Genomic DNA, 26219 nt, shown 5'->3' with positions numbered 1-26219 from the left:
GTCCCTGGTGCTGAGGAAGCAGCGCTAACCACTAAGCCACAAGATCTTTGGTGCTGATGTGCTGCCCCACTGATAACTCAGTCACTCACCCTGCCTCATTTTCTAAGTGGCAGTGATAATGGAGTGAAATTATCGCTAGACCGTTAATCCCGAGAAACAGATAACGCTCTGGGGACCTGGGTTTGAATCCCATCACGGCAGATTTTGGAACGTGAATTCAATAAATATCTGGAAAAATTAATTTTGTGACAACAATGAATCCATTGTCAATTGTTGGGAAATCCCATCTAGTTCACTCATGACCTTTAGGGAAGGAAAATGCCATCCTTACCTGGTCTGGTCTGCATGTAACTCCAGACCTATAGCAACGTGGTTGATTCTTAACTGCCCTCTGGGTAAACGAAGCAATAAATGCTGGCCAAGCCAGTGACAGCCTCATCCTGTGAATGAATAAAGAAAACAGGTCAGGTTTTGTTCCTTCTCTAGTAGGTACATTCTACAAACTGAATCTGAAATGTTCTCGTACACACTGAACAAATACCTTTCCATCCAAGCCCTTAACACTACAGCACTCCGAGGCCATGTTGGTAAAGTTAAAACCCTTATCATTGTATCCATATTATTCTTACAGATAACTGAGGTCTCCTGGTAAAATTGTGTCTCAATTCCCCGCTGACTATTGGGAGAGAGTCTATAATACAATCCCAGTAAGATGGTCATCCCTTCCTTATTTCTCAGTACCACCCAAGTAACTTGCCTGGATGTACTCCCAGGAATATCCTCCCGAAGCCCAGCTGTAATGTTATCCCTAATCAAAGACGCCACTCCCCCTGTACTGTTGCCCCCTTTCTATCGCATCTACACCCTGGAATATTAAGCTGCTAGTCCTATCCATCCCTGAGTGATGCCTCTGTAATTGCTATAATATCCCAGTGCCATGTTCAAAACCATACCCTGAGTCCATCTGCCTGACCTGTCAGGCTTCTTGCACTGAAATAAATTCAGTGTAACTGGTCCGTCCCACTTTATTCTGTGGCTTGCTCTTGCCTGCCTCGACAGTCTAATCTGAACAGTACCAGCCTCGGACATACCTCTTTTCTCACTATCTCTTTAGGTTTATTCCAACTCCCTCACTGGTTTAATGCCTCCCGAGTGGAACTAGCAAATCTCCCTGCTCATCAGGACCCCATACTTTCCCCTTCCTATGCCATTGGTATCAATGTACAATGTCCTCCCACTGGCTATTCTCCCCTTTGAGAATATTCTGCACCCTCTCCAAGGCATCCTTGACCCTAGCATCAGGGAGGCACCACCCCATTCTGATGTCTCACTGTCAGCTGCAGAAATGGCAGACTGTGTCCCTGACTAGAGTGTCCCCTAACACCGTCGTTTGTTTGGAACTGGGTATACCTTACATTATGTTAGAGCCAGTCTCAGTCGCAGTAACTTGGCAGTCAGTGCTATATTCTCCTGAAAGTCTATTATCCCCTACATTTTCCAAAACAGTACACTTGTTTGAGCTGGGGATAACCACTGGATATTCCTGCAGTACTTGCCTACCCCTCCTAGCTTTCCTGGAGGTAACCCACCTACCTGACTGTATCTGCAGTATCCTGCAATCCTGAGACTGCCACCTATCACACCCCTGACCCCTGTCAATTCCTCACTGCCTTCAATCACTCCTTCACCAATCCATGTGATCTGATAGGATTTGCAAAAACACTTCCTGCTGACACAATCATCAGGATCATTGAAACTCTCTCTAAACTCCAACATCCGACAGGAACAGCACACCAATCGACAACAGGCCATCTTTCTGCCTTAACAATCTACAGACCAAGACAAAGGCACAGTCTTACTGCTCGAAAAATACTCCCGAGAATAACTTAATGCTTACGCTTTATATTTTAAACATTTAAACAACAGACCGAAAGACATGAAAAAGAAACCCTCACCTTTCTCACTATTAATATAATAAAACCGTCTAAAATGGATGTTTCAAGAGACTGAAACCCACTGAGCTGATCCTGGCTGTGAGCAGCTCAGAGAGCAAGGTCTCTCTGAGGGCAGCTATGAAATGTCACTGTTTGTTTCTCTTTTCTCCAAGCTGCATTTCCAGAGAGGTTTATACCTTCACAAGTAGTCAGCTGGGAGAGGTCACTGCTCAGTTTTATTCACTGGAGGTTGCCTTTGCTGCCCAGACCAGTATTTATTGACCACCTTTATGTGTCTTGGAGAAATGGTGGTGAACGGCCTCCCTGAAATGCTGCAGTCCATATACACCACAGTGATGTTTGGACAACAATCCCCCACTAGACCCACATCCCTCTCAGTCTCTGTAATCCCCCTCCAGCTTCAGAAATTGCATGTGTGTAATTTTACCTCAAATTGTACACGTAGAATGATGGAGCTTTTTTTAAAAAAATACATTGCTAAAAAGGAAGGCAAAGGCCAGATGATATTCTTGCTAGACGAGTGATATGAGCAATGTTCCGAGGATTACGGTTAGATGGTAGCATCATGGCTGATGGTGGCATCTGATATCAATAAAATCTCGAATGAAAAGGCTAATGATGACCATGAAACTATTATCGACTGTTAGGAAAAAACCCATCTGGTTCACTAATGCCCTTTAGGGAAGGAAACTGTCATCCTCACCCGGTCTGGCCAACATGTGACTCCAGACCCACAGCAATGTGGTTAACTCTCAACTGCCCTCAGGGTAAACATCCACATCTGAGTGAATAAACAAAAAGAGATTTATATTTAAATCACAGAGGAAAGATTTTTTAAAAATTGTGTTTTCAAACTTTAAAAAAAAATCACCTTGGTCGGATGGCACTATAGACGCTGCAATAATCAGGGAGAACATAAGGAACAAATATACAGAGAGATCTCCGATATACAGTCACAACAATAAGGTTATAGTAGTAGGTGATTACGATAGTGTGAACGGTTTGGTTGGTAAAGAATGTGTTAAATGAGTTCAAGAAATGTTCTTTATCAATATTTAAATGTTCCTATCAGGAAGCAAGCAACACCTGACCTTTTCTTGTCTGATCAGACAGGGCAAGTGACGGAAGTGATAGGACGGGAACAGTTTGGGTGAGAGGTAATTGTGGGCACCATGGAGAAATAGTTGTGTAATCGATAACTACAGGTGAGCTGCCTGATGACTGGAGAGTGGCTAATGTTGTACCTTTGTTCAAGAAGGGGTATAATGAGCAGCCTAGGAACTGTAGACCTCAGTGGTGGGTAAGCCGCTGGAGGCGATTCGGAAGGATAGGATTTGCATGTATTTGGAGAGTTAAGGAATGATTAGGGACACTCAACATGGTTACTTAACAGGGTGTCTCACAGACTTGATGGAGATTTTTAAGGTAGTCACCAAGAAGATCGATGAGGGCAGAGTGGCAGACATTGTTTATTTGGACTTTAGTAAAGCCTTTAAAAATGTTGTGCAGGGGAGACGAAGTTGTAAAGTTCGATCCCATGGGATTCAGCAAGAGCTTGCCAACTGGATACAAAATTAGCTGAACAATAGGAGACAGTAATAGTGGAGGGTTGTGTGAAAAACCAGCAGTGTTCTCCAGGAATCGGTGCTGGGTCCATTTTTGTTTGTCATGTGTGTAGATGGTTTGAATTAGAATATACAAAGCATGGTTTGTTTGTGGGTGACATCAAAAACTGTTAAGGTAGACAGTAACAAAAGGTTATCCACGAATACAGAGGGATCCTGATCAATTGGGTGAATGGGCTGAAATGTGGCAGATGGAATTTAATTTGAATAAATGTAAGATATTATATTTAATAAAACAAACATCTCCTTTAGCCTCATTTAATTAATTACACTAATTAAAAGTAAGGCCTTGAGAAGTGATGTGGAACAAAGAGACCGAGGAGTTCAGGTCTTTGCAGTTTGTGTCACATGTAGACAGGGTGGTTAAGTGGGTGTTTAGCACGCTTACCTTCATTGCTCAGACCTTTAGGTATAGGAGTTGGGACACTGTCATGAGGTTATACATGATGTTGGTGAGGCCTCTTCACTGTGTTCAGTTCTGGTCCCCCTGTTAGAGGAAGGATGTCATTAAATTGGAGAAGGTTCAGAAGATGTTTCCCAGGATGTTGCCATGAACGGAAGGATTGTTTTAGAAGGAGAGGATGGATAGGCTGGGATGTCTGTCACTGGAGAGCAGGAGGTTGAGGGGTGACCTTATTAGAGGTTTATAAAATCATGGAGTATGTAGATAAGATGAATGGCTGCATGGGAGGGGGATTCAAGACACCGGTGCATACAGTTTGAGAAGAGATGACAAAGATTTTAAAAAGACATGAGCTTTTCTATTTTTGCACTTATGGGTTGAACTTCCAGAGGAAGTGGTAGCTGTGAATACAATTACAATACTTAAAAGATATTTGGATAAGTACATAAATAGGAAATATTTGGAGGGATATATGCCAAGCAGAGGCAGGTGTGATTAGTTTAGGTGGAATTATAGTCGACATGGATTGGTTAGACCACAGGGTCCATTTCCATGATATATAACTTTGAAACTCTTAACTCTCGGTGTCTTCGTGCTCACAACTCTCCCTATCACTGTCACCTCATGAAGCTTCACAACTCTTCCTTATCTCTGCTATCATAAGCATCTCTGTAACATCCTCCAATCACACAATCCTCCCTATCTCTGTAATCTCGATCCCCACAAATCTCTCTGCTAAGTGCCTTTCTGTAATTCCAGCCTTGAGGATAGCCCATTTTTAACTCAGATTCCTGCACCCTGAGCTCCAGCATTTCCTACTAAACCTCTCTGCTCATTTGCCTCCCCAAAACATTAACCAATCATCTATCATCTATTCTAATATCAAAAAGGTATGAGATGATCGCAGTGGGCATGTGTGTTTGATGACCAATATGGAGAAGATGGGGGCATTGTGTTCAACAGTTTAATACCAGAGACTCTGACCCCACTGGCTGTTTACCCTCCAGTTCCACAATGTCCAATAACCTATCCATGCTATCCCGGATCCTGGCACCAGGGAGGTAACATACTATCCTGGATTCATGTCTGTGGCCACAGAAGTGCCTGTCTGTACTCCTGACTATTGAATCCCCGTCACTCTCTTTCCTCCTGTTCTTTGCAGAATCCGAAGCTGGATACAGTATCTGTTTGATAACGGGATGATCAGTGGGAACTCCTGCATTTCCTTCCTGAGCCTTTTACTTGATCTGATAGTCATCCATTCCCTTTCCTAACTCACTGAACGTGCTGTCCATAACATCCTCAGTGTTGCAGATGCTCCACAGTGAGTCCACTCACAGCTTCAGATCTGAAAAGCAGTTTCCCAGTAACTGCAGATGGGCACACTTCCTGCACATATTGTCGCCAGGGACACTAGAAGCATCCCTTATTTCCCACATTGTACAAGAGGAGAACACCGTGGATCTGAGGTCTCCTGTAACAATGTCTCTCTAGATTCAGCTAGTTCTCCTATCGCGAGAGAACTTAAATGAGCTAGCAACCTTTCTTCACTTCAAGCATGTCCATTATAATCTAAATCCCCGACCTTTACTTAAGCTGACATGTTATACTTTAAAATCTGTTACAAAATATTCAGCAGGTATCTCATAAAAATTGGCTATTCCCATTGGGGCCATGTGAATTTCTGAATGGCCTGAACTAAACCTGAGTTTCAGCTTCACCTTCTCCCTGTCTCACCTCATTGTTTTCACCCAACTCCAAAACACACTCACTGAGCCAAGCAGCACTCTCAGTGCAGCCCTGTCATTTTCAGTTGTCAGAATCTGGAACATTCCACCTGAAAAGATGCTGGAATTTTAGTTCATAAGGAATTTTAATGGGTAGCTTGCAGAGAACCGAAAATAAGGAGTTTACAGATTAACATTACGAAGTGGGTGATTGGGGACTAAATCTGACAGTTCCTGCAAAGAGATGAGGTGCAATTTGGATAAATCTGTGCTCCCTCTCAGGCCAATATCTCCTTCCTCAGCTGCAGGGCCCAGAACAGAGCACACACCCAAAGGGTGATCCAGCCACAAATTTGTCCATCTCTCTGATTTTTGCTTTACAAAAGTATTGACGATTAGATTTAGATTACTTTACAGTGTGGAAACAGGCCCTTCGGCCCAACAAGTCCACACCGACCCGCCGAAGCGAAACCCACCCATACCCCTACATTTACCCCTTACCTCACACTACGGGCAATTTAGTATGGCCAATTCACCTGACACGACACATCTTTGGACTGTGGGAGGAAACCGGAGCACCCGGAGGAAACCCACGCAGACACGGGGAGAACGTGCAAACTCCACACAGTCAGTCGCCTGAGGCAGGAATTGAACCCAGGTCTCAGGCACTGTGAGGCAGCAGTGCTAACCACTGTGCCACCGTGCCGCCCACTAAATGATATTTTCTCTCAGACAGAACAGAAAAACCTTTCTGTTTTCACAGTTAAATGCCAATTATATTCAGGTCCTGATGTCTCTGCTGACTGTAAAAACCTGTTTTTGAGATCCAAGTCTCAATTAATATCCCATAAAGTGAATTCACACAACAAAACTCACAGTCAGTGCAGGATGAATAGTAAAGACAAATATTTATCTTGCACCTAACCTAAACGTCTCTGAAAACTATGGGCAATTTAGCTCCCAGTGCAATGGCAAAGGAGATAGGGGTTAAAGAGTGAATAATAGGTGGGGACAGAGCCCGAAGGAACATTTGGAAAGAAAAAGGACTGGATAGCGATCTGGCTGGGAGTGCGCATAGCTGTTAATGGAGGGAACAGGAACCGGTGTCTGGCAGCATCTCAGTGGATGTGATGGAAATGGTGGCTGATGTACGTTCTGCCGCAAAAAGACCCTGAGCTTCCAGTTGCCTGCCACTTCAACACACGAGCCTGTTCCCTGGCCAACATCCCTGTCTCATACTTACTGCAATGTTCCAGTGAAGCTTGATACAAACTGGCAGAACACTCCAGAACATACCAAATGGCTCCGTATTTCAATTACAGCAATTTCCCCTCCCATGTGGTCAACAATACCCTCCACCGTATCTCCTCTACTTCCCACACCTCCACCCTTGATCCCAACTCCTTCAACTGCAACAAGGATAGAATCCCCTAAGTCCTCACATTCCACCCAGGTACAACACATCATCCTCCACCATTTCCACCACCTACAATCAGACCCCATCAGAGATATATTTCCCTCCCCAGCCCTTTCAGCATTCATCGGAGACCATTCTCTCTGTGACTTCCTTGTTAGATCCACACTCCCCACCAACCCATCCTCTACTCCCAGCACCTTCGCTCGCCATAGCAAGAGGTGGAAAACCTGTGCCCACACCTTCCCCTCACCTCCATCCAAGGCACCACAGGATCCTTCCACATTCAGCAGAGATAGTTCTTACATTCAAACATTTCACCTATTGAGTCCTTTGCTCTCGATGTGGTCTCCTCTACAGTGGGGAGACAGGACGCCAACTTGCGGAATATTTCAGGGAACATTTCTGGGACACGTACCAACCAACCACACTGCCCTGTGGCCGACAACTTCAACGGCCCCTCCCACTCCGCCAAGGACATGCAGATTCTGGGCTGCCTCCATCGCCAAATCGACCCATCCGAAGCCTGGAGGAATAACACCTCATTGTCCGCCTTGGGACCCTTCAACCACACAGCATCAATGTTTCCTCATCTCCCCTCACCCCACCTTATCCTAGCTCCAACCCTCCAACTCGGCACTGGCCTCTTGAACTGACCCATCTGTCCATCTTCCTTCCCCATTATCCACTCCACCCTCTCACCATTACCTCCCATCTGCATCTACCTATTGCCTTCCTAGCTCCCTTCCCCCCCAACCTACACACCCTCTCCTATTTATTTCTCAGCACTCTTTCCCACACCGCACATTCCTGATGAAGGGCATATACCTAAAATGTCGATTCTCCAGCTACTTGGATGCTGCCTGACCTGCTGTGCGTTTCCAGTGCCACATGTTAATGAAGCTGGAAGAAGAAAACCTCATCACCGGGGACCCTTCAGCCCTTTGGCCTCAATATCAAATTCAATAATTTTAGATCCTGAACTCTCCCACGTCCTAGCATCCTAGCCCCCTACCTCACACACCAGGCCTTGTTATTACATAGCCTGCTATTACACACTATCTGTGATTAGCCACTAACAGTCCCCATAAACAGCTATTCACCCTCCCCCAGCCAGATCGATATACACTCCTTTGTCCAATTTCTCCTCTCTCTCTCTTTGGGCTCTATTCCCAATCATTTACTCTTTAACCTATACCTTCTGCATATAAACCAACATTTTTTCCTCAGTCACATCAGTTCTGAGGAAGGTTCATAGGATCAGAAATGTTAACTATGACTTGTCTTCACAGATGCTGCCAGACCTGCTGAGCTTTTCCAGCACTTTCTGGTTGTTGTTTATCATTTCCATCATCCGCAGTTTTTTCTGGTTTTTATTTAGCGGGAGCTTGTAATTCATGTCAAGCAGCCTACACCGTGTGTTTATAAACCGCCCCAGTACCCGCAAACTCCATTTTTCTCCCAGTCTATGCCACTCCCATCACACTCACTGAGTCCCCCCCTCACAGTGACACTGCGCCTGCACAGCTCATGGTCACGTGTTGGCCTGCTGGCCACACCCCTCATTCACCTCTATTGGCTGGAGGATCACGCCAACTCTCCTATTGGTCTGCAGCTGCTGTCAATCACCTGGGCCCCATTGTGTCATGTTGGTGAGATCCTCCCATAAGTGTTGGAGGCTGAAGGGTGACCTCATTGAGTTTTATAAAACCATGAGGGGCATGAATGGGATAAATAGACAGGTCCAGAACGAGAGGGCATAGGTTTAAGTTGACAGGGAAAATATTTAAAAGGGACTTAAGGGGCAACTTCTGTCAATCAGAGGATGCTACATGCATTGAATTTTCGGTCAGGACAAGTGGTGGAGCCTGGTACAATTACACCATCTGAAACGCATCTGAATGGGTATATGAATAGGAAGGGTATAGAGGGATATATGCCAAGTGCTGGCAAATAGGACTTGATTAGGTTAAGACATCTGGTCAGCATGGACGAGTTTGACCGAAGGGTCTGTTTCTGTGCAGTACATCTCTATGGCTCGATGGCTCTGCGGAGGGATGAGCTTCATCATTCACAGTGAATGGGGCATTATCACAGAGTATAAGGGCTGGGGGCTATTCAGCCCATTTGAGCTGTACTTTCTCCCTCTGCAGATGCTGCAAATCTGTCCCAACTCCCCTCCCATCTGTCCATAGCCCTCCAAATCTTTCCTTAAAAAGTTGAATTCCACATTTGTTTTGACAGTAACTGTTGAATCTGCATTCAGCCGTTGTTCAAACTGTTCCAGATGCTCAGAACTGACTCAGTAAAATAATCTTCACATTTTTACCTTGCATTATTTGCCAGTTACATGAATGCAGTTACTAAAAATTGTGACAAACTTTCTACTTTCCCTCTCTGTCAACTAAATATCCTGGAGACAAATCTGCTCCTGGTCGAAATCACGACAAGGGGAGGTTGAATAGGCTGGGGCTGTTTTCCCGGGAGTGTCGGAGGCTGAGGGGTGACCTCACAGAGGTACATAAAATCATGAGCGGCATGGATAGGATAAATAAGATAAATAGACAAAGTCTCCTCCCTGGAGTGGGGGCTTCCAGAACTAGAGGGCATAGGTTTAGGGTGGGAGGGGAAAGATATAAAAGAGACCTGAGGGGCAACGTTTACACGCAGAGGGTGGTACGTGTATGGAATGAGTTTCCAGAGGAAGTGGTGGAGGCAAGTACAATTGCAACATTTAAAAGGCATCTAGATAGGTATATGAATAGGAAAGATTTGGAGGGATATGGGCCGGGTGCTGGAAGGTGGTATAGATTGGGCTGGAATATCTGGTTGGCATGGATGGGTTGGACCGAAGGGTCTGTTTCTGTGCTGTATATCTCTGTGATGAATGACCTTTCAGCCATTTTTTAAAAAATCCAAATAGCTAGTTCTCCCCGTATTCTATGATGTTGAACTTGCTAACCAGTCTGTTGTTATGTGGAACATTGTGTCTTCCTGAAGTCCAAGTTAACGATGTCCATGCACAAAGCCATGCTGATTCTCCCCAATTATTTGCCTTTCCAATTACATGCAAATCCTGTCCCTTAGAATCCCTTCCAACAACTTGCCTGCCACTGACTTCAGGCTCACCGGTCTATAGTTCCCTGGCTTTTCCTTACCACCTTTCTCAAATAATGGCACACATCTTCCAGCACCTCACCTGTAGTTATTGATGACACAAATATCTCAGGGAGGGGCCCAACAATCACTTCCCTAGCTTCCCACAAATTTCTGGGATACATCTGATCAGGTCCCAGGGATTTATCCACCTTTATCCATTTTAAGACATTCAGAGTATCCTCCTCTGTAACATGGACACTTGCCAAGTTATCACTATTTATTTGTGCAAATTCTCTAGCTTCCATATTGTTTTTCAGTAAAAAACCAATGTGTAATATTCATATAGAATCTTTCCAACCTCCTGCGGTTCCATAGTCAGTCTTGTTGATCTTTGAGGATCCCTATTCTCTGCCTGGTCACTCTTTGTCCTTAGTGTATTTCTAGAATCTCTTTGGATTCTCCTTAAACCTATTTCCCAAAGCCATTGCTTGTCCCCTTTTTGCCCTCCTGGTTTCCCTCAAGTATTCTCCTACTGTCTCTATACTCCTCCAGGGATCCACTAAAACCCAGCTGTCTGTACCTGCCATATCCCTCCTTCATTTTCTTGACCAGAGCCTCAATTTCTCTCGACAGGCAGCATTCTCTACGCCTCCCAGCCTTGCCCTTAACAGGAACATACTGTCTGTGTACTCTCATTGTCTCATTTTTACAGGTCTATGGAGGCAATGGCAGATATGGACAGAGAATCAATCATTCTCAGTAAAGAGGAAGTGTTGGGAAAGGTAACAGCCCAAAGGTAAAAGGGGTGCCTGGCCGTGATGGAATGCATCCCAGGGGCTAAAAGAGATGGCCGGGAAAATAGCAAATGTGTTCATGATAATTCGCGAAGATTTGCTGGACTCTGGGACGTATCTGACAGATTGGAAAGCTGCAAATGTGATGCCACTATTTAAAAAAAAACACCCATTAGTTTAACTTCTGTAGTGGAGAAAATGCTTGAACCTCTCAAGGAAGTAGTAGCGAGTTATCTGGGCAGAAACTATCCCATTGAGCAGACACAGCATGGATTCATGAAAGGCAGCTCATGTTTAACGCATTTACTTGAACTATTTGAGGACATCACAAATGCGTTGGACAAGGGGGACCCGGTGGATGTGGTGTATCTGGATTTCCAGAAAATAATCGACAAGTTGCCACATGAAAGGCTGCTGTATAAGATAAAGGCTGCACGGCGTTACAGGTAATGTATTAGCATGGATACAGGATGGGTTAACCAACAAAAAGTAAAGAATGGGGATAAATGGGTGTTTGGATTTGTGTTGGCACTACAACTGTTTACAATTTACACAAATGTTTTGGAGTTGAGGACCAAGTGTACGGTGTCAGAGTTCAGATTTGATAGAAAGATGAGGTAGAGCAATGTGTGCAGAGGCCACCGTAAGTCTGCACAGGGATACAGATAGGTTGAGTGAGTGGGTAAGGATCTGGCAGATGGAGGACAATGTTGGGAAATGTGGGGTCATCCATTTTGGTCGAACTCACAGCAAACTGGATGATAAAATGGTGAAAACTTGCAGCAGGCTGCTGTGCAGAGGGAGCTGTGTGTCCTTCTGCATGAATCACAGGAAGTTGGTTTGCAGGTGCAGCAGGTAATTAAGGCAGTGAACGGAATATTGTGCTTCCTTGCTCGAGGGATGGTTATGCTGCAGCTGTACAGGCCACACCTGGAGTACTGGGTACAGGTTTGATCTCCTTACTTCAGCGAAGATGTACTAGCACTGGAGGGGGTGCAGAGAAGGGTCACTAGTTTGGGCCTGGAGTTGAGAGGGTTGGTGTATGTGGAGAGATTGAGAAAACTGGTTCTATACTCATTGTAATTTAGAAGAATGGGAGGTTGGATGGGGTAAAAAAACAAAATTATGAAGGGAGTAAGTAAGATAGAAGCAGGGAGTTTATTTTCACCAGGCGCGGGTGAAACTAGAGAACATAGCGTCAAAATAAGGTGGAGCAGATTTAGGACTGAGTTCAGGAGTAACTTCTTCAGCTAAAGGGTTGTGAATCTGTGGAATTCCCTGCTGAGTGAAGCAGTTGAGCTATCAACTTTATTTGCCTTTAAGGCAAAAGGTAGATTTGTGAACAGGAAAGGAATTAAGGGTTATGGTGAGAGAGCAGGAATATGGAGCTGAGGCCATGAAAAGATCAACCCTGATCTTATTGAATGGCAGAGCAGGTTTGAGGGGTCAGATGAAAGTTTTTGCCTTGTGCCATCAAAATTGACCTTTGAAAAGTTAAGTTTCTAAATTGGACAATCTGGTCTATTATTTTCTGTAACTATTTTAAAACTAGTAGAATTATCAGAGAATCCCAGAATCCCAACAGTGTGGAATGAGACCATTCAGCCCATCACATCGATACTGACGCTCAGAGCCTCCTAACCTCCCCCTGTAACGTTGCATTTTCCAGGGCCACCCAACCTACACATCCCCGAACACTACGGGAAATTCAGCCTGGATAATCCAATCTACTCTGCACATCGTTGCACTGTGGGAGGAAACCAGAGAACCCGGATGAAATCCACGCAGACAACCCCAATAAGGTGATCATCCCTTTCTTATTTCCCAGTTCCACCCAAATAACTTCACTGGGCGTACTCCCATGAATATATTCCCTAAGCACAAACATAATGCTATCCCTAATAAAAAACGCTACTCCCCCTCCTCTCTTGGCCCCGTTTCTATTCTTCCTATAGCATCTATACTCTGAAACATTAAGCTGCCAGTCCTATCCATCCCTGAGCCACGTTTCTGTAATACCCATAATATCCCAGTGCCATGTTCAAAACCATACCCTAAGCCCATCTGCCTTCCCTGTCAGGCCTCTTGCATTGAAATAAATGCAGTGTAACTACTCAGTCTGACCTCATTCTCTGCTTTGCCCTTGCCTGCCTTGACTATTTGACCTCAGAACTGTACCAGCCTCAGACATACCTCTTTTCTCACTATCTATTTGCAATCACAACCACTTCCTCACTGGTTTAATGCCTCCTGAGTGGCATTAATAAATCTCCCTGCCCAGATATTAGACACCTTCCAAATCAGATACAATCCATCCTTCTTATGCAGGTCAACTCTACTCCAGAGGAGATCACAATGATCCAAAAATGTGAATCATTTTCCCCTGCACCAGCTCCTTAGCAACTCATCCAGCACCTCCTCCTCTGTAATATGGACATTTTTCAAGATGTCACCATTTATTTCCCCACATTCTATATCGCCCATGTACTTCTTCACAGTAAACACTGATGCAAAGTACTTGTTTCCCTATCTCGCCCATCGCCTGAAGCCCCACACAAAGACTGCCTTGCTGATCTCTATTTTCTCCTAGTTAGCCTTTTGTTCATAATGTATTTATAAAAGCCCTTTGGATTATCCTTAACCCTATTCGCCAAAGCTATCTCACTTCCCCTTTTTGCCTCCTGATTTCCCTCTTAATTATACTCCTTCTGCCTTTATACTTGAAGGACTTTTGGATTGGAATAAATGCAAAATATTACATCCTGACAAAACAAACGAGGGTAGGACTTACACTCAATAAAAGTAGGGCCTTGAGTAGTGATATGGGAACGAAAACACCGAGGGCTTCACGTCTTGGAAGTTTGTGTCACATGTAGACAGGGTGGTTAAGAAGGTGCTTAGCACACTTACCTTCATTGTTCAGACCTTTGAGTACAGGAGTTGGGACGTTATGTTGAGAATGTACAAGACGTTGGGGAGGCCTCTTCTGGAATACTCTGTCCAGTTCTGGTTGTGCTGTTATAGGAAGGATATTATTAAATTGGAGCAGGTTCAGAAGAGATTTACCTGCATGTTGCCATGAATGGAGGGATTGTGTTCTAAGGAGAGGCTGGATAGGCTGGGAATTTTTTTTTCACTGGCGTGCACAAGGTTGAGGGGTGACCTTATTAGAGTTTTATAAAATCAGAAAAAAAGAGTGTAGATAAGGTGAATAGCCGGGGGAGAGGGGGATTCAAAACCCGGGTGCATCCATTTTGAGAAGAAATGAGAAAGGTTTGAGAAAAGACATGAGGGTTTTAAAAAATTATATACGTGTGGAATGAATTTTCAGAGGAAGTGGTAGCTGTGAATACAATTACAATATTTAAAATACATTCAGATAAGTACATAAATAGGAAATATTTGGATGGATGTGGACCAAGCGGAGGCAGGTACAATTCGTTCAGTTTGGAATTATGGTTGGCATGGACTGGTTGGACCTCAGGGCCTGTTTCCTTGCTGTATAACATTATGACTCTAACCCTTACTAACTCTAAATTCCTCCATCCTCAACTCTCCCGATCACTGTCACCTCATCCAGCCTCACAACTCTTCCTTATTTCTATAATTCCTCACCAGCCACAGAACGCTCCCTATCTCATGACCTCCAGTTTCTCAAATCTCTGCGATATGTGCCTTTCTTTAGTTCCAGCCTTGAGGATGCCCTCATTCACTCCGATTGGTTGGAAGACAAACTGGTACGACCTGGTCCTCCAGTACGGCCCTCTGCCTGCGCTGACATCAATCACACGAGACCCATTGTGAGGTGAGTAGTGGGATCCTCCCTCTATCTGCCATGGGATGAGGTTCATCATTCAGTGAATGGTGCAGTATCACAGAGCACAGGGGATGGGGGCTATTCAGCCCGTTGGGACTGTACTCTCTCCCTCTGGAGATGCTGCACATCTGTCCCAATTCCCTTCCCATTTGCCCAGAGCCCCCCAAATCTTCCCCTAAAAAGTAAAATTCCAAATCTGTTTATGAATAACTGCTGAGTCTGTGTCCAGCTGCCAATCAGACTGTTCCAGATGCTCAGACCTTACTGAATAAAATAATGTTCACATGTTCACATATTATTTGCCAATTACCTGAAAATAGTTACACAAATTGTGACATTGTTAACAATTCCCTTCTCTCTGCAAATTAAATATCCTAGACACAAATTTGCAGCTGGTCAAACTCACTGCTTAACCTTCTCAGCTCCAAATACAATTATCTGTGCTTCTGCTAGCTCTCTACAAAAGAGGAACACATCTTATTTTCATTTATTCGTGTCATAGAGATGTACAGCACAGAAACAGACCTTTGGTCCAATTTGTCCATGCCAACTAGGAATCCTAAACTAATGGAATCCTATTCCCAGCTATTGATCCCTATCCCTCGAAACCCTTCCTATTCATTACCCAATCAGATGCCTTTCAAATGTTGTAATTGTATCAGCCTCCACTACTTCATCTGGCAGCTCATCCAATACACACACCACACCCAGCTTGAAAACTTTGCTCCTCAGATCCTTTTAAATCTTTGCTCTCTTGACTTAAGCCCATGTGATCTTGTTTTGGAACCACCTAACCTGGGGGGGAAAGACCCTGGCTGTTCACCTTATCCATGCCCCTCATGATTTTACAAATCTACATGAAGTCACCTCTCAATCTTTGACTCTCCAGGGAAATTACCTCCAGCCTCTCCTTGTAGCCCAAATCCTCCAACCCTGGCAAAGTCTTTGTCAATCTTGTCTGAACTCTTTCAAGATTCAGAACATCCTTCCCAGAACAGGGGATTTTGAACTTAAAACAGAATTCCTGAAATGGCTTAATCAATGTCCTGTCCAGCCACAATATGATGCCCCAGCTTCTGTATTCAATGCATCGACCAATAAATATAAGCATACCAAACACCACTTTCACTAGTCTGCCTATCTGCGACTCTACTTTCAACGAACAATGAATCTGAACTCCATGGTCTCTTTGTTCAGCAACACTCCGAAGGACTTTACCATTAAGTGTATAAATCCTGCCCTGATTTGCCTTTCCAAAATGCAGCACCTCGCATTTATCTAAATTGAACTCCGTCTGCCATTCTTTGCTCCATTGGCCCATCTGATCAAGATCCTGTTGTATTCTGAGCGAACCTTCTTCGCTGTCCACTACACCAATTTTGGTGTCTTCTGTAAAACCACTGACTATATCTCATATATTCACATCCACGTCATTTATTTGAGAACCGAATATCCATTCCTGCAGCACACTGCTGCTCACACGCCTCCAGTCCGCAAAGCAACCCTCCATCACCACCCTCTGCCTCCTACCTTCAAGCCAGTTTTGTATCCAAATGGCTAGTTCTCCCAACTAACCAGTCTGCTAACCAGTCTGCTTTGTGGAACATCGTTCAGTGTCCATATAGACAGCGTCCACAGTCTGTCTTCATCAATCATCTTTGTCACATCTTCAAAAAAACTCAAATCAAGTTAGAAAGAGAGAATTACTCACACAAAGTCATGTTGACTATCCTTAATCTTTCCTGGTCTTTCCAAATACATGTAAATCCTATCCCTCATAATCCCTTCCAACAACTTGCCTACCACTGACCTCAGGCTGCCAGTTCTCTTGTTCCCTGGCCTTTCCTTACCACCTTTTTAAAATAACACCTGTCTTCCAGCACCTCACCTGTCACAAACGATGATATAAATACCTCAGGGAGGGGCACTGCTTTCCTAGCTTTCCACAAATTTCTGGGATACACCTGATCAGGACCCAGAGATTTATCTACCTTGATGCTATTTAAGACATCCAGTACCACCTCCTCTGTAACATGGACACTTTTCAAGTTATCACTGTTGTTAACTATCAAGTTCTCCATACTCTCCAGAAAAGAGTAGCATAGTATCTCTCCCACCTCCTGTTGTTCCACAGATGGCCTTCTTGGTCTTTAAGAAGTTGTATTCTTTGTCTGTTTTTTCTTTTATCCTTGATATATTTGTAGAATCGCTTTGGATTCTACTTAAACCATTTCCTAGAGATATTTCATGTTCCCTTTTTGCTCATCTGATTTCCCTTGAGTATATCCCTGTAAAAACATGAACCTGTCCTCCCAATTCCTCCGCCTCTGCCATATCTGCTTCCAGGAAAAGCAATTCCACTCCAGGACATCCCAGAAAGGATTCCTATTTCAAGGACTGCATTTCCCTCCCACGTGATCAAAAATTCCCTCCAATGCATATCCTCCACTTCCCGTACCTCCACCTTCCCCCCCACCCCTCCAACCACAATAAGAATATAATCCACCGGTCCTCACCTGCCACCCCACGAATCTCCAGATACAGCACATTAACCTCTGCAATTTCCGCTACCTACAGTCAGACCCCACCACCCTTCCCAAATGGTCTAGTGATACTATCGCTAGATGGATAATCCAGTCACCCAGATAACGTTCTGGGTCCCAGGGTTTGGATCCCGTCACAGCAGACAGTGGAATGTGAATCCAATAAAAATTTGGAAGTAAGAATATATTAAAGACCATGAGTCCATTGTTGATTGTTGCAAAAACAAACAATGAGATTCACTAATATCCTTCAGGGAAGGAATCTGCCATCCTTACCTGGTCTGGCCTGCATGTGACTCCAGACCGACAGCAACATGGTTGAATCTTAACTGCCCTTGAGGCCCAGCCAGTGACACCCTCATCCTGTGAATGAATTAAAAAAGGTCAAGTCTTGTATACAATCATACTATTCTTACAGATAAGTGATCTGTTAGTAAATTTGCTTCTCAATTCCCGGCTGACTATTTATTTCTCAGTTTCACCTGCACAACTTGCCTGGATGTACTTCCAGGATTATCCTCCTGAAGCCCAGCCATAATGTTATCCCTCATCAAAACCATCTCACCCCCCTGCTCTGTTGCCCCCTTTCTATCCTTGCTATAGCATCTATACCTTGGAACAATAAGCTCCTGGTCCTAACCATTCCTAAGTCATACCTCTGTAATTGCTGTAATATCCCAGTGCCATGTTCAAAACCATACCCTGAGCTCCTCTGCCTGACCTATCGGGCCTCCTGCATTGAAATAAATGCAGTGTAACTGCTCAGTCCTACCTCATTCTGTGCCTTGCCCTTGCCTGCCTTGACTGTTTGACGCCTGAACTGTACCAGCCGCAGACTTGGCTCTTTCCTCACTCTTTTGAGTTTACCTCCATTCCTTCACTGGTTTAATGCCTCCTGAATAGAACTAGCAACTCTTCCCTTTCAGTGCAGGTACAATCCAACCTTCTGATGAAGGTCAATTCTACCCCACAAGAGATTTGAATGATCCAACAATGTGAAATCTTCTATTCCTATGTCATTGATACCAATAAACAACAGCCTCCCCTCAAAATGGTTATTCTCCCCTTTAAGAATATTCTGCTCCCTCTCTGAGGCATCCTTATACAAAAATTACACATTCGAATAATAAACCTTATACTCATCACATCATTATAAAAGGATTACATAACACATGATGGTTTGGGGAGACCTTTTGAGAAAATGTGATGATTCAAAGGAGAATTTTTAAGCAGCAAATAGGATTGATCTGGAACGCAATACTCACAATCCATGTCCTGATGTACTGAGTAATTCAGAGTTTGGCAGAACATTTACTGAGATTACCATCTGAATGTCCACCTGTAATATCCTGTAATACAAGTTTATAAAATCTGTCACTCTCAGTTCAAGTTAGAAACCCACACCATCCCCTCCTCCTGGCGCAGGATTACTGTACATAGTTACAACAGGTCATCAGGAAGGGGAATGGAATGTTTTGTTTAGAGGGTTTTCAGTATGAGAGTTTGGAGTATATACCTGAGAGTAACGTGAGGAAGTGGTGGTGAGACCACCATATCTGGAGTAATGTGAGCAGTTTTGGTCCCTTTAGATAAGGAATGTGTCACTTTATTGGAGGCATTTCAGGGAAGATTCACTAGTAGAAAGTGCGGACTGCAGATGCTGGAGATCAGAGCTGAAAAATGTGTTGCTGGAAAAGCGCAGCAGGTCAGGCAGCATCCAAGCAGAAGGAGAATCAACGTTTTGGGCATAAGCTGAAGAAGGGCTTATGCCCGAAACATTGATTCTCCTGCTCCTTGGATGCTGCCTGACCTGCTGTGCTTTTCCAGCAACATATTTTTCAGCAGGGAAGATTCACTGGGATGATCCCTGGTTTGGAGAGATTATCTTTTAAATAAAGGCTGAACAGGTTGGGACTCTACTCACTGGATTTTGGAGAAAGAGAGGTGATCTCATTGAGACAGATGGGATTCTTAAGGGGTTTGACAGGATAAATACTGAGTGGATGTTTCCGAGTGTTAATACTGAAAAGGGAGTCTGGAACCAGATTCTGGGTCAGTCGCGGAATCAAGGGTTCTGCTTCAGATTCGTCAAGTTTAAGGCGACACAGAGGCGGGTAAGGGGTTTCAGTAGCAATGGAGCTGGGGTGAGGTGGAGACAAACAATGTTTAAGAGATTGGAATTCCCTGGTGTTTGGGATTGTGCAGATGTCTGATCAGAAGGTCACCTTAGGGTCAAATATAACAGCAATATTGTGAAGAACGTATTTCTGCCTCAGACAGTTACCAGGGAGAGGGAGAGGCTCAGCAGTAAGAGAAAGGAGTTTGGAATAACAACTGAAGGCAATGGGTTTAACCGTTACAATGTTTCATTGGAGGAAACTGCAGCTAATCAAGTAGTGGGAATGTGATAAGCAGTTTGGTAACTGAGTAACAGTGGAACAATGGAGAGGGATGGTGGGGAGGGAGAGCTGGACAGTGTCAGTGTACATGTGAAACCTAACATGGTGCTTTTTCACAATGTCAACTCCTGGCAGTATGTAGGTGAGATACAGGAGAGAGCAAGGATAGATACTGGAGGGACACCAAATGCAAGGAATTCAGAAAGGAAAGAGAGAGTGGAAATGGAGCAGGATTTTCCAAAAACCGTGAGGTCAAAAGGAAGTTTTTCAAAGAAGGGGAGAGAAGGGCATAACCAGAAAAGACAGACAGCCAGAACAAGGAACAATATCTGTGAATCGGTGAGGAGGAGGAGGAGACAGAGTGTTGGAAAGTCTGTGGTTTAGCAAGCTTTGGGTAAATTGTAAAGATGAGCTCTGATAAGGCTTAACAAGAGACTGGAGAAAGATGTAGGTTTAGGACAAAAACCAGGAACACCACGTGAGGCAGTTTGGCTCGGTGGGCTAGTGGGAGGGAGGGAAGCAGCAGATCGGATTATCTCAGTCATGGTGACAGAGAAACTCCATGTGCTCCTCACTCATGTTATTGGAGGGGAGGATAGAGGAGACAGGATGATGGACAGTGTTTTACAAAGAAACAAATCCAGGGTTAGTGATATTTAAAATGAGTGAACAAACCTGATGTGTTTAGCTTTTATCCAGAATATTAAAACAAACGACTGAAGTCCTGGTTCGAATCCCATCTTTATAGATGGTGGAATCTGAATTCACGAAAAAATAACTGGAATTAGGAATCTCCTGATTTCCATGAAACCATTGTCAATGGTAAAAAAAATCCTGCCAACCTGACAGCGGCCCAGCCAGCTACTCACTGTACTAATCACTGCAAAGTCTCAACACAGGAATGAAACTGGATGGACCATGTGGCATCTAACAAGGCACCAGAAATTACAACCACAGAATCAGCCCTCTCGATGGTGCAACGTCCTCCTCACTAACATCTGGTTTTTGGTGCCAAAATGTGGAGAGCTGTACCTCAGACTAGTCAAGAAGCAGCCTGACATAGTCATATTCACGGAATCATCCCTTACAGACAATGACCAGACACCACCATCACCATCCCTCGATATCGAGAGTGTGGTGCTGTGTTTTAAAAAATTCTCAAGGTCAGGTTCGTAGGAGAGTAGTCTGACACAGAACAAACGACCAAGAGGCGAGTCTGCTAGAATATGGGCATTTTATTCCCCGCAGCGTCGCCACAACGGGTCTGGCTTATACTCACTCTACATGTTACCAAAACTGGGAGCCGTCAGTTCTCGTAGAGCGGTTGCCAACAACCCACGCTCGGCGGTTAAACGTAACCCCGGAGCAGACTCACCGAACTGGAGACTTTTCCAGCTGATATACTCTTTTCCAGATATAAACATTCATGTGAACAGCAGAGCAAGGCTAAAAAACACATTCCATTCTGGTTACATACAGATAAGAAGATTCACACGGGACTAAGCAACACCTCCATTCCGGTTAGATTCACACATGTATTGGGACATAATTTTTAACCGTTTCACCACATTCCACTGCTTGGAATTTTACACCACATGCTGGAAAAGCACAACAGTCAGGCAGCATCAGAGGAGCAGGAGAATCGACGTTTTGAGCCTCAGCCCTTCATCAGTCTGATCTGGTGTGCTTTTCCAGCACCACACTATCGACTCTGACCTCCAGCATCTGCAGTCTTCAATTTCTCCTAAAATCTCTGGATATGTCCTGTCCCACCGGCAGCACAGACCAGACAGAGGTGGTGGCACAGTGGTGTACAGACAGGGAGGATTCGCCCTGGGAGTTTCATGGCTCCTGCTGATTACCATGTACCGTCCTCCCTTGGCTGATGGATCAGTTCTCCTTCATGTTGAACGTTTGGAGGAAGCACTGAGGCAACAAAATGGTGTCAAACATACTCTGGGTACAGGATTTCAATGTCCACAATCGAGACTGGCTCTGCAACAGAATTACTGACTGAGCTGGCCAGGTCCTAAAGGACATAGCTGCTCAACTGAGTCTGCAGCGTGTGGTGAGGGAACCAACAAGAAGGAAAAAAACATACTTGATCTCATTGTTATGAATTGACAAGCTGCAGATATGTCTGGCCATGACAGTATCGGTAAGAACGACCATCACATGTTCCTTTTGGAGACAATGCCTTGCCTTAAAGTTGAGAAAACCTCCGCTGTGTTGAGTGGCACTATCACCGTTCTAAATGGGACAGACTTCAAAGAGATGTAGAATCTCAAATAGGGTATCTATAAGGTACTGTGGGACATCAACAGCAGCAGAACTGTACTCCAGCACAATCTGTAATCTCATGGGTTTGTAAATCCTGCTCTCACCCATCACAATGGACAGTAAAGGAGGGCTTGCCAAGAGCAGCACCAGGCAGACCTAAAAATGAAGTGCTAATCTGGTGAAGCTATCAAACAGAATTACCTGCATATCAAACAGCATCAGCAGCAAGCAACAGAGCTAAGTGATCCAACATCCAATGGAACAGATCGGAGCTCTGCAGTTCTGCCACATCCAGTTGTGAACGGTGATGGACAATTAAACAACTCACTGGAGGAAGCATCACAGATATCCCCACCCTTACTGATGGAGGGGCCTCACATACCCATGTACCAGATAAGATGACAGCATTTGCAGCAATCTGCAGCCAGAAGTGCAAAGTGGGATGATCCATCTCAGCCTTCTCCAGTGGTTTCCAACATCACAGATGTGAGTTTTAAACCAGTTCGATTCAGTTTGAATCACATCAAGAAATGGTTAAGTAGTTAAAGGCTACTGGCCCTGCCAATATTCTGGCAATCATACTGATGGCTTGTGCTCTAGAACTTGCCACTCACCGAGCCACGTACCGCTCCAGCACTGGCATCTACCGACAATGTGGAACATTGCTCAGGGATGTTCAACACAAAAGCACAGACCAATCCAACCCAGGCAATTTCCATCTATCAGTCTACACTCGATCAGCAGTAAAGTGATGGAAGATGTCATCACCAGGGCTACCAAGCAACAGCTGCTCTGCAACTTTAGGCTCCACCAGGGCCAATAAGCTCACGATTGTGTCACCGCCTGATTCACAAACTGACAACCAGTTGAATCCCAGCGGTGAGGTGAGGGTGATAGCTCAGCCCCACTCCAAGATCACTATTTCGAGCTGATTTCACCCTTGTCTCAACACAATGTGATGAAAGTATATGAGCTATCTCTAGACTTCATTATCCAAACTCACTCCCTGGCCAGCTTCCCATATTCAACCTCCCTGTAATCTCAAGAACATCTAAATATCTGCTTGTTGATTCATCAAAAGTCTCCTATTCATAAGCAACAACATAGAGTCATAGAGATGTACAGCATGGAAACAGACCCTTCGGTCCAACCCATCCATGCCAAACAGATATCCCAACCCAATCTAGTCTCACCTGCCAGCATGTGGCCAATATCCCTCAATTTAAATTTCTCACACTTGATTTAATTCCTGGCTGTGATAATCCCTAGCTCCCTGCACCACACACACTTTGAGACCTCGACAACCCATTTTCTTTGAGACTCCCAACAATTTGTTAATTCATTACTTCATCTGTGTGGCTGTTTCTACAGTTGCTGAAGCAGCATGGTCTGAAATTTGCAACCAAAATCTCACAGGTCTGTTTTCCACCTTTAAGACATCCCTCAAAACCTACTTTTGGTCACCTGACCTAATATCTCCATCTCTGGCCTTATGTCTAAAGTTCTCAATAGTATTTTTGTGAAATTATAAGCATGATAATAAAAATACAAACTGTTGTTGATTTGACATTATTTTCAAATCATCACTGTTGCTGTAATGAATAATCTATAATGTCTCTTACCCAACCACATTGTAGGAGCACCTTCACCACATAAACTGCAGCTGTACAAGAAAGTCAAACATCACCCTCTCCACAAGCAACAGGGCTTTGGCATTAATCACTGGGATCTGTGGAAGGAGAAACACAGTTGATGTTTCATGGAGTGCAAAATGGATTACAGGGAATGAAAATGGTGCAGAATTTGATAGCCAGAAATGGAAGGAAAATACACTTGCTTTTTGGAAAAAAGAATTCTTGACTGTCAAAAATATTCAAGAAAAAAATAATCTGATAATCTAGCAGCACATGGTCAGGGGCTGGGCCGCAGTGAAAAACTCATTTGCAAAGGTCTATAAAAGTAATAATACAGTAGTAAACAGACCAAAAGTACACCCATGGTTCGAGACTGAGGAAGCTAGATATTGACAAAGTGGTCATGAGGGAGCCCAGAGGTGAATCAGAGCTTTACTGGCTGCTCTGATCACAAAGACTCTATACCAGAGAAAGGCTGCACATGCGCCTGGCTGCACCTTGCCCCCTACAAAGATGGCGGCTCCGCACATGTCCAGTGAATCGTTGTCCCGAATAAAGATGGCGGCGCTCACTCAGGCCTGCAGCCGCGCTGAGGCAATTCCCCATTTACTGCAAACACGGGACTGGGACGTTCAAATTTGTGTTTTCCGACGTGCACAATTTGTTTGTAAAAAAATCTCCGCTCATAGCAACACAGTTTTTCTCCAGTTTCCCTATTTATTTTTTTCCTTACCGTATCCTTTCTCTCCATAACTTCCCGAGCATTCATTACAGCGACTCTGCGCAGCGCGCGAGTGATCACATGGTTTAGTTTAGCTCCGCCCGACATTCACTTTGATTGGTTGGAGGACCAACATCCCGCTAGGTCATCCAGCTCCGCCCACCGTCCTTTCATTGGTCCGGTGCTGACATCAATCACCCGGAGTCCCTTTGTTGGCGAGAACATGCGCAGTGTGTCCTCCTTCAGCTGATATGTTGGGTAATGTGATGGGAGAGTTTACTGAGGGAAAGAATTCCCTTTGTGTGAGCTCTGCAGTAGATTTCCTTTATTCATGGAGGGGATTGCCTTCCTACTCATGACTGTATAGCTGTGATTGATGAATCAATGCCTTCTGAATCAGTACATAAACACCCCATTTTCACTCCTTTACACAACATCTGAGATCTTAAGCACATTGTATCACGCTCTTCTTTGGAAACAAAAAAAAACATGAAATAGAGCCTCAAGGAATCGGTGCAGGAGTAGGGCATTCATCGCCTTCAGCTTGTTCCCCCATTCTATCAGATCATGGCTTGGCCAACCCAGACCTCAATACCTCTTTTATGCTTGATCCGCATAGCCCTCAACTGCTCAATATTTCAAAAATCTATTTGCCCTTTTTTAAAATAATTTGAGATAGAATCATAGATTCCCTACTATGTGGAAACAGGTCCTTCAGCCCAACAAGCCAGAACAACCCTCCGAAGAGTCAGCCAACCATTCCCCTCCCACACTTAACTTTCACAATTGTTTGGGTGCGGAAATTCTAGCCATTCACAGAGAAAAAGTTCTTTACTTTTTCTAAAATGAATGTTCCCTTATGTAATGTCCCTTGGTTTGAGACTTCACTGGTGCTAGAAAATCTAGTCAACATCTACTCTGTCAAGCTCCTCAGAATCTTGTTTCCATAAGATCACTCCTGCTTATCTATTCTTGATAGGTCAACACTTTCGTCCTCGAAACATCTAATTGAATCTTTTTTGAATGGTCTCCGATGTTGGTTTATCCTTTATTAAATATGGGAGCTAACATTGTATACAACACTGCAAGTGAGGACTCACCAACAGCCAGTGTGGTAAACCAATCGTCAATCCATGCTAATACATTACGCCGATACCATGAGCTCCTAAATTGAGCAATTGACTTTTATGTAGCACCTTATCATTTGCATTTTTAAAATCCAAATACAGAACATCATTGGATTGCCCTTTATCAGCCCTGCTTGTTATCTCCTCAATGAACTGTCGCAAATTTGTCAAAGATAATTTCTCTTTCACAAAACCCAGTCTACCATGTTTAATGATAAGCTTTTCTAAATGTCCTGCAATTTCTTACTTTAATATTTGACTCTGTAGATTCTTTCAGTAGCTTTGTTAAGTATGATTCCCCTCTCTTAAATCCACGCGGACTCTGTCCAATCCTGTCACTGTTCAGTAAGAAACTTGACTGTATCCCAATGTAGTTAGTAAATGTATCTATATTTATTTTTAAAAATCGATTACTTATCAATGCTGGACCCATGCAATATCAATAAATTAGTGACTCTGAATTTGGGTAATAATATTTTTTCTGTTAATTCCTTTATGTACTGTGTTATGCAGACAGCGCCAAGCTGTTACTCTCAATTGTGAGTAACTTTAAAAATAATATATTTTAAAAATGACATCCCAAAATACTGCCTCATTATTGTGCAAGGAGGATTTTGCATTCAATAGTTTGCAGATAAAATTGAACAGCTTTTTGCTGCAATTTGGCCAGACTGCAGGTTA

General features: G+C 44.0%; 1 protein-coding gene across 3 annotated transcripts; it reads right to left on the bottom strand.

Moving 5' to 3' along the window:
- Positions 1–330: 330 nt before the first annotated feature.
- LOC148147157 (uncharacterized) lies at positions 331–24490 on the bottom strand. 3 transcript variants are annotated; one of them, XM_087996191.1, is made up of 8 exons: positions 24424–24490; positions 23679–23785; positions 20452–20534; positions 18643–18726; positions 17654–17740; positions 3969–4067; positions 2659–2736; positions 337–440 (listed from the first exon to the last, which is right to left on the bottom strand). In XM_087996191.1, exons 3-6 carry the CDS (start codon positions 20514–20516, stop codon positions 4010–4012), a joined length of 294 nt encoding a protein of 97 aa, XP_087852317.1. In that variant the 5' UTR covers positions 20517–20534; positions 23679–23785; positions 24424–24490; the 3' UTR covers positions 337–440; positions 2659–2736; positions 3969–4009. The 3 variants fall into 3 exon arrangements, with proteins under 3 accessions (XP_087852316.1, XP_087852317.1, XP_087852318.1); XM_087996190.1 differs by lacking the exons at positions 2659–2736; positions 3969–4067 and adding an exon at positions 13928–14032 and having other exon boundaries at positions 331–440; XM_087996192.1 differs by lacking the exon at positions 3969–4067.
- Positions 24491–26219: the final 1729 nt, after the last annotated feature.

This window comes from Chiloscyllium plagiosum, unplaced genomic scaffold, assembly GCF_037043375.1.
Source record: "Chiloscyllium plagiosum isolate Xiang-an unplaced genomic scaffold, Cpla_swu_hap1 HiC_scaffold_18, whole genome shotgun sequence".
Classification (NCBI taxonomy): Eukaryota; Metazoa; Chordata; class Chondrichthyes; order Orectolobiformes; family Hemiscylliidae; genus Chiloscyllium; species Chiloscyllium plagiosum.
This window is presented reverse-complemented; position numbering and strand designations above follow the sequence as displayed.